Source organism: Barbus barbus, assembly GCF_936440315.1.
Source record: "Barbus barbus genome assembly, chromosome: 19".
Lineage (NCBI taxonomy): Eukaryota > Metazoa > Chordata > Actinopteri > Cypriniformes > Cyprinidae > Barbus > Barbus barbus.
In genome coordinates, this window is record NC_136747.1 from 25,707,260 (window position 1) to 25,716,808 (window position 9,549).

At 41.9% G+C, this 9,549-nt stretch overlaps 1 protein-coding gene across 2 annotated transcripts in view; it reads right to left on the bottom strand.

The window, feature by feature from the left end:
• Positions 1-8,937, bottom strand: part of LOC306885683 (ETS domain-containing transcription factor ERF-like) — a 30,548-nt gene extending 21,611 nt beyond the window's left edge. The window contains exon 1 of one of the 2 annotated variants that reach the window (XM_079442372.1): positions 8,400-8,937. In XM_079442372.1, coding sequence (XP_079298498.1) covers positions 8,400-8,421 — 22 coding nt within the window. In that variant the 5' untranslated portion in view covers positions 8,422-8,937. The remainder of the gene's footprint in view (positions 1-8,399) is intronic. The other variant, XM_079442373.1, reaches the window with a different exon arrangement.
• Between the last annotated feature and the right edge of the window lie 612 nt (positions 8,938-9,549).

A 9,549-nucleotide genomic window follows, 5' to 3' on the forward strand; every position in this document is an offset into this window, starting at 1 on the left:
ACCAAGTTATCATGAATCATTAATCAAGCGACTACATTAGTTAATACAACATAATCGGTTTATTTCCCAGGGCAGTAAAGATCAAGTATGTGTGGTAAATTTGATCAATTAATCAATGCCAGCCACCATCCTTTAAATCATCCTACAAGTCGGCCTCTAATTATAAGACTATACTTGATGCGATCTCTTAAGAATTCAAAATGGGTATTGGCCACTCAATAGGAAATGTAAATTATACCCATATTATTCTTGAAAGAAAACAGTGTTTAATTCCTCCAACGTAAGATATTAAAAACATGATTTACCAGTGCAGAATAACAATTTAAAAGAAGCAGAAAACAGCAAGCCCTTTAGTTGACTGGTAATGTGGAATTGGTACGATTCAATCTTAAAAGTCTCCCAGCCATCATGTTCTCTTCATCAGAGTGTTAAATCACACACTCCAGTGGCCTTCGCGCCGGCAGCTGAGCAAAAGTCATTAGAACCGCGGAGGTTGCAAGGGTGATAGTGGCATTACGTTTTATCAGAGAGACGTGGATTTCTAATATCTTATCAGAGTAAAGCTTTCATCCTGACTTTATCTCCTGCTGGGAGCCACTTCTACATGAACTTTTAACCGATTTCTTTTCCTTCCCCCACTTCTGTTCGCACTTAGTCATGGGCAGAGAAGATCAATCAAAGGAAAACCAGTGCAGATCTGCTTGATTTTTCCGGTTCCAGATACCGGTTCTAGATAAGAAAACCCAAAAAACTGATAAGACGTCTGTGCCACAAAGTTCAACCTAGGTGTTTTTAATGCTCCCGTTCTTCCAAGTTAAAAAGAACTTTTCAGCAAGTTTACCAAAATTATGTCATCAATTACTCACCCGAACCTGAAGAAAGGAGGAAGAGATTTGGAATTATTGCTGACTTTGTATGGACAAAAAAACAAGGACTGGGAGACTTTAAGACATATTTTTTGGAGGGTCCACAGAATAAAAAGTCATAGGTTTCGAATGACACGACGGTGAATAAATAAAGCCAGGATTTTAAGTTTTGGGTAAACTATCCCCTCAAACCTGAGATTCTCCAAAGCAGCGACATTGTGCATGGTAATGCTTATGACTTGAGGAAAACTAAAGCGAAACTCACCCTCCTGGTCTTGGAGGGCAGGTGGAAGTCAGCCAGATTGAATCTGGCTACAATCATCAAGCTCAGCGTTTTCTCCTTGATGCTCCGAGCTCATTCAGAGCAGCTAATTTTAACTGCCATCACCCAGTCTGTGCCAGATTATACAGGGTTGGGCAGGACCGACCAGGAGAACTCTTCTCTAGAGTTGCCGAAAACAGCAACACAGACTTAAACCAACTTAGCCGAGCAATAAACATGGTGTGCGTCTGTCTCGCCCCATCACTGCGCTCCCTATTATTGGTCTGTTCAGAAGACAGCTTACTAAATTCTCTACGATGTTCCCTCCCAGTTGTGGGCTTTGATTCCGATTCTTCCTCGTCCAGTTGTCAGAGATCATTGTTCTATTACTGGCATTTCTACGTGGCTGGAACTGGCGATAGACGCCATACCTACCCCTTGCAGCAATGCAAAGCTGTGCAAGTTTCTGTCTTGCTGAAAAACGAGGCGTATTCTCTGGTGAACCCTGCAATTTCCATGATGTTGAAAACAGGATTTAAGACAATTCTCCAGCAACAACGTCTAAAAGATAGCATTTACCACAAAGCTCTGCAACTTGTTGAAGCACGTCTGAAGACGTTCTCGGTTGATGTCCCCATTGTGAGATTTACCTGTCGATTGGGGGATGGGGATAGGTACTCAACTGATATGCAAAATCGGTCGAGTTAGCTAATGTTGACTCAAAGATATACCAAAAAATAGTTGCCATAACAGCATCATTCAAACCTCGAGTGCTGTATTTGAAGTAACGGGTGGAGCCAGCATTGAAATAAACCTAAGCTTGCGTTTTGCCAATGATGCAACGTCTGATAACGTGAAATGGCAACGTGATTGTCTGATTTCAAGCCCTGGCACCCTGCTGAGAGCTGTGATTGGTCCACATCAACTGCAAGAAAGCACCATTAAACTGAAAGGCTGGCCAGGAGACAGTCATCTGGGCCCCAGGTGATTCTCTAGATTGTATGTGTGTGACCTGGCTGAGAAGTGTGTGTGTTGTGGAATGTCTAAAGAAAAGCGAACGAGTTTGAGAGTGTGGCAGACAGGAGACTAGGTGTCTGAATATCTCCATGGGGACCCTGGAGGCAACGTTCGGTGTGTTCAACCTCCCCCATTAACAACTAACCACAGCAGGCAATGAGTATGACTTGCATCTCACTTCTAAAGTCAACAAGAATTGGCATTTGCGACCAATTTTATCTAAAAAATATTAGACAATATTGAAAAAGGAGTTCAAAACATCTTAAGTAAGGCTGAGAGCAATGAAACCATTTTGATGTCTCTTTACAATGGATGTATGGTATTTAGAAAGTAAATGGGAGTCTATTTTGATTTCACATTGACTTTAATTCCACTTTCCACCTCCATATCAGTGTGTTGTATTACGTAGTTTCCTAGACACTATTTTGTAGAGTACCACAATGACTATAGAGCACTGCGCATTCAGTGCCGATACCACCCATCTGGAAAGAGGGTTGAAATAAAACAGAATTAAGAACGCGCAAGAACGTAATATCACAAAAGAGATCAAGAGCATGATGGAGTGGAAAAAGAGGTGGCGGTGTGGTGCCGAGAACGAGAAGTCAATAGATTGCCTCTTTTCAAGTTCTGTGTTGTGGTTAAGTCTCTAGACTCGGGCTTCACTTTCATTTTCCTCCAAAGACGAACGCACAGACACACACACACAGTTGCTGACGACACACGCCGCAGCTCCAGCTGTGGGATTAGAACGTCGTCTCCACGGTCGCTCCCTGTTTTCTCTCCCACCCCGGGCCAAGACTGCAGCACCGAGAACCCTCGCCAATCCTTTCCCTCGCTGCTAATGGGCCTTTCATTTACAAGCTTTCCATTAGCGCACAGACATCAGGCCTCCGCAAACTATGCACGGCCACATGTCAGTCACAGCCACTAGCTCTCGATGAAGTTAGAATTAGGCTAAATGTCCCATTGAGGCCGGCACGACTTTATAGGTCGCTCTACTCAAAACCACATGCTTTAAAGGTCTGGAAATCACCTAAGAGCCACGAGACATCAGAATCCCACTGAAAACGTTCGGTTCGCAAATAATTTCGTCTGTTAATACTCTAATTTCCACTGTTCTGCAAAAGTGGCTAAAAGTTCCACCGCCACATTCAGTGGCCTACACGGAATCGGAAACCCACTGACAGGTTCTGAAAGTACTCTCTCCTCCATGCAGACCTCTGTGACTCAGATCAGGAGCCCAGACCAAACCTGTGTGACCCTTATGTAGTATCAATCATGATCACTGACTCGCTTCCTCTCTGTCTCTGTATTCCCAGCCGTGCTGCACCAGCACTGGATCCTGCCTGCAAAAATAAATTGGTTGCATAAAAATAAAAGTGGGAGCGAGTCAAAGTGGCGTCACCACAAAGATGGCAGCTCAAGAGAAGGAGAGAGCGCACAACTGTGAGAATTAGGAACGTGTGTGTGTGCCGCCTCCTTGAGCGTAGGCTGGTGTGTGTGTGTAATGCAACACAGACAGCAGCCATTAAAGTGGAATGTGGGGGGTCTGGGCCCCACTAATAAACTATGTGCTCCACACACACATACGCACACAAAACACACACTTCAACCGTGACTTCTTGTATTCATTACAACCATATTACGGGAATAGGGTGCGCCATTGTTACAAAATCACCCTGATTTATGTGTCACCCAAATTATAGTTAAATGATAGAATCTAGAATCTTAGGATAGAATCTATAAAAGACAAATTCAAAAACTAGTTCAATGCAATTCATTTTATTTGGGGACGGTACTTTTAAATGGTGACAAAACTATAAGCTGCATATTTAAAAGTTGTTCGACGTTACATAATATAAAATACAGTTCACAACAAGCTATGAGGACAAATGGAAATAGTTTTTAAACATAGGCTATATATACATAATAATCAATAAGGTCCTAAATTAAACATTCTAACAGATAAATGTGCACTAAAACAGGCTAAACCTAGAAAACAGAAACTTTTTTTTATTATTAAGAAACAAAGTGTTTAAAACTAATTGACTAGTCAGTTGTTAGATGACTAGTCATCCATCCTGACTCGTGCATACCAAAAAAAATATTGTATAATTAACATTGAAAACACAGTATTTAAAGCCACAAATGTTCTGTACAAAAGAAAACATAAAACAAGCGTTTGCACAGAGACCATATCATTTTTAACTAGTTCGCTGAAATGAACATTCCAAACAAACTGATTTACTACAACAAATAGGACTTTGCAATACTTCATATGAGAGACAGAGAGTTTAGACAAGTGTGTTTGATTATTTTCCATAATTTGTTTGCCTGCAGTGTGCAATATGACGTGACATAAAAACCTGATTTGTGGTGTTTGTGACGCCAACAAATCTTCCCAACCTAGTAACCCAGGAATTTTTTTTTCTGCCCCGTTCTTCTCAAATGCTCGCTAACACTTCACAACTTTCCTCACCATGAGCCCGGGCACAAACTCCAAAGGGGAACGCTCTTGAAAATGTCAGGGAAAGTATACACATCACAAACTCACAAATTGTTACACGAGCGTGACCACACACACACCAAAAGGACGGCCAAAGCCACACGCTCACACAGACAAACACACACAGGGGGAAAAACTGTCAGCCGCAGTCTCAACAAAACCTCAGAGTTCCCACCAAACTGTGGTCTCCACTAGACACAACACTCCACAAGTCAGTTGAGCTCAAACCTCGGTTAGCAACCTGCTTGGCATTAGAGACAAGGGCACCTGAGATGCAGATTAAAGAAAGGTGTGCCGCTAGATGACAAAGCGCCACCTGAACTTTACACCACCTGCGTACTATAGAGAAACAATGATAGAGAAATCATATGCGATGAGCACACCGTTACAAACCGCATTGCTCATCATAAGAGCCACCCTGTTTTTCAAGAAAACTAGCTTGAATCTGACAAACAGGTAGGCCTATTGATTTGAGACTACAAACAGGAAAACACATAAGACTGACTCAATAAAGATAAAAAGAGAAGGTATTTCAAGCCCTTCTGAACTAAGATGAGCCATATTATTCAGGTCACAGTGATTGAATCCATCTTTAGATGCCGGAAAATGCCTTGCACAAACCCAACAGGATGTCCTTTGACAACAGGAGCTCATCACAAGCTTTCCTACTATATATTACTGTCTATATTTTAAGCAGAAAATTTCTGTTTGAACTAACTTTAGCTCTGGCAGGAGCCAGCCTCATTCAAATGGAAAAATAATAACTCATAATGGGAGGAAAAAAGTCTACAGATGTGACGAGGAAGCTTCAAAGTATCTGGTAGCTGATATCTAAACTTCACTTCTGCTAGGATAATTTTCTAAATATTCCGAAAAGAAGCTTAATACTTAAAGTAAACTGTGTCACTATAGGTCAAATCGTAGTATACGAGTCTCACTGTGTGGTTGGGTTAGATGTTTGCTACAGTGTTTCCAGGAAAAAAAGCACAGGGCAGGAAACACAGCCAATCTGCCGAGCCACATAAAACACAGCAGCCAATCGCATGCACACTTCCTGAGCGACTCTAGACAGGTTAAGCCATACAAGTAAACGGGCCTGATTACACGTTAACTCAAAAAGCAAGACTAGTTGTCTAAAAGGAATCCAAACAATTAAAACAAAAGGTTCCTCCATACTCAATGGTTTGTTATGGAGAAGCTGCATTTTCAAACTGAAGGTTTCAGGTTGAATTTAACACAGCATTAACACTCATCTCAATGACTTCTGCTCACAAAGAGGGAAAAGAAAACGAAAAAAAATATGCAAAAACATCCAAATAGTAAAAAGAAACACCCATGGCACGTTCTTGCCAATGGAACAGTGAATCATAGCGAAGGAGAAATTAAACACCAACACCTACGCTCAGCCCACCCTGACCCAGACCCTCCTTTGAAAAATAATGGCACCCTCCGCCACCCTCCCAAAGCACTGGCTAATTGCCCATGTGGGTCCCTTAAACTTCAAACGCTGGAAGAGACAACAGAGAGCCCGGTTCCAGATGTGAGACCCACATGTGGCAAACTGTTGATATAAGGAATAACGCAATTGGAAAAAGGCACCAAAAATAGGCCACTTATTGGCCTACAAGGCAGACAGACAGATATCATGCTTAGCTGGGCGAGAGTTGACAGCCAAACAAGAGTGCCAAAGTGCAAACGACTGATGCAACGGTGTATCTTTTTGCATAAACTCTAGCGAGAAGCACACTGGAACTTCAACCGCAGAGGTTTAAGACAAAATAAATGTGTTTTTCTGTGATCTAAGCTGAATTCTGATACAAAACTTAACAGTAGGAAAAAACCCACATGTGATCAAAGCAGTACGGCAACACAATATTATTAACCGACAGGTAAAATAGCTGGTTTAGGTGACTCTTGGGTGGCAAAGTAGCTATTCAAAAGAAAGGGGCCGATCTCATCGCTCCAACACAAAGCCTAGGTGACCTGGGCGGGGAACACCTCACCTAAAAGAAACAATTTGATATGGCACAAAGACTAACCGTACAGCTCATTTCCGCTTGTAGGAACTCTTTTCACCTTCTGTTTGTTTTCCAATCTTAAAGTAAAGGGTTGGGTGATGGATAAAATCAATTCCAGCACATGCCTGACCTACACGTTGGGCATTGTTAGCCACAATGGACTTCTCATGCAGGAACACTTAATGAAATGCCCTGGGGTCAATGAAAACGACTAAGATCAGAGACTTTGTGAGTTCTGCTACCTTTAAAATCCTACTCTGTTTGGAGCTGACATGAGCTAGTAAGCGTGTGCAGAACCCCACCTCTGCACGCCCACACGAAAACGCAGACTTGTGTCCCAGACACGACGCACAACATGGAAAACTTCTACCATACCATAAGAAGGCTTACTTTATACTGCAGACCAAATGAGGGGGAGGACGAATGGAAGAATTAGCTAATGGTTTAATGCATAAGACCACGACTTCAGCGTTGGTGGAGCTCAGACACCCAACAGAGACTGAACTGACATGAACTGGCAGCATTTTTCCATACAAGCAGATGAATATTCACCAGGTTATTATGAATCAAGCTGCTAAAGCGCAGATTACAATGCAAGACTACTTTAAGATAACAGATGCACAAGGGTGATATTACAAATAGTCTGATGAGTTCATCTAGTAGTAGAGTCTTAATCTAGTAGTAACATGAACTGAACACATGTTCATATCTTTAATATGTTGTTTATATTACAATTACGTAATGTAAAACTGAAAGTAAAAATCTTATTACGTTCCTGCTCATTTGAAGGGTACAGAAAAGTGGTTTTAGCTTGTCAAACAACCAGACCAAGCAAGTAAAAGTGATTGTCAGCTTAGCCTCCGTACAAAGTAAACAAAGAAAAGCAGGACTTACTGAAAGAGCTGTAGCCGCGTGAAACATTTAAAAGACATTTAACTTTACATTTTTAGACACAAGACCCTCTAAAGGAACTGAACACACCAGTAAACACAAAGCAAGCAGAAATGTGAAATATCTTGTGTAAAATCCTCCAGCACACACAGAGAGGCGCTGTGATGGGATGCCACTTTCTCAGGGCCAAATGGCTGAAAGTTGCTCGCAAATGGTGGATGCCATACTGGATCAACACAAGCGGTTATAAAGCCGTTTTAAACACCTTCACAGTTTCTCATAAAGTTTAACGCACCTGGGAGCGTTTCCCATGTGAATTACATCTAAAACAGACCTGACTGTCCAAGTCGGGGCGGTTCAAAAGTTGTGAAAACTTGTGTGCTCCAAAATATCGATTTTAAACGAAATAAGCAAACTTTTTGGGTAAACGAGCCAGACAGAATGACAGCTACAAACAAATACCTGTAACGTTAGATGTCATACAATATGGCAGTGATCTGTATAGCAACACAAAACCTGACGAAAGACCCCAAACTCATTAAAACTAACTTTAGCTGCCAGCTTGTTCATACTTTCATCTTCACAAACCCTTCAAAACAACACTGTGACTTTTAACACTTGTCTGACTAAAGTTTGTGCACAAAAAAATCGCTTGAAATACGAATATTATCCTCTATCATCCAATCCGAGCGGAATTAGCGGGCTGCATAACAAGAGTTAAACTCATCTAAAACGACAAAACTCTCTAAAATACGTGTCTGGCATCTTGCCTTGCTTATAACAGTAATCTAAAGTTGGATTAAACTGATCTGTTGTTGTTGTTGTGTGGGAAAACTTACCCGTGTCGCCCGGGGTCTTCATGTTGGAGAGTTTAGCCGCTTCGTTAGCAGTCGTGCTAACTGAGAAAGAGAGAGAGAGAGAGAGAGAGAGAGATGAAATGAACTTCTTCCTCTCGGTGAGCTCAGGATCGCACACAAAACTCCTCTGTAAACTTTTCCTCCTCAAATCCAGCCCCTTCACTCGTCCTCCCCCGGTTTGTTTGGAGTTTTCGCGTTTTGTTTTTCCTCCCCAACGTGGAGGACGCTCGCCGCTGCCTTGTGGCCGGACAGAATCGCTCTTTAACGGTCAGATATCGGAGCGCGTCGTGCCGATGGAGGAGGACCGTGTCCGCGCTGAACTCCTGATTACTTCATATACGCTGCGAAGTTGCATATTTAAGCCTTCTCGCTGAAACACGAGGCGAAGCCGACAAAATCAAAACAAATGAGAAGGCAGAAATGCCCGATCCACTTTTCTCCCTCTCTTTCCACGGACTTTTTCTTTTTCCACTCACTCCGTGTAACTCTCTCCCTCCTCCTCCTCCTCCTCTATCTGGGTGTCGTGTTTCGTTCCTCCAGCCCACGCGATGCGGGGGAGGGGCGGAGAGCTCGCGTAGCCACGCCCACTCGCCATTTATACCGCCGTCACTGCGGAGACCGCCAACGCCGTCCGATCCTGGCTAACATGTCTTATACAAATGTGACCCTGGACCACAAAACAAGCGTCAGTTTGTTGAAATTGAGATTTATACATCATCTGAAAGCTGAATGCATAAGCTTTCCATTGATGTATGGCTTGTTAGGATATAACAATATTTGGCTGAGATTCATAGGCTGTTTGAAAATCAGGAATCTGAGGGTGCAAAAAAATCGAAATATTCACAAAATCGCCTTTAAAGTTGTCCAAATAAAGTTCTTAGCTATGCATATTACTAATCAAAAATTAAGTTTTGATATATTTACCGTAGGAAATTTACAAATTATCTTCATGGAACATGATCTTTACTTAATATCTTAATGATTTTTGGCATTAAAATTTTTTTTTATATATATATAATAAATTGACCCATACAATGTATTTTTGGTTATTGCTACAAATATACCCATGCTACTTATGACTGGTTTTGTGGTCCAGGGTCACAAATCTTTAAATGAGAACAAGAAATCCCCT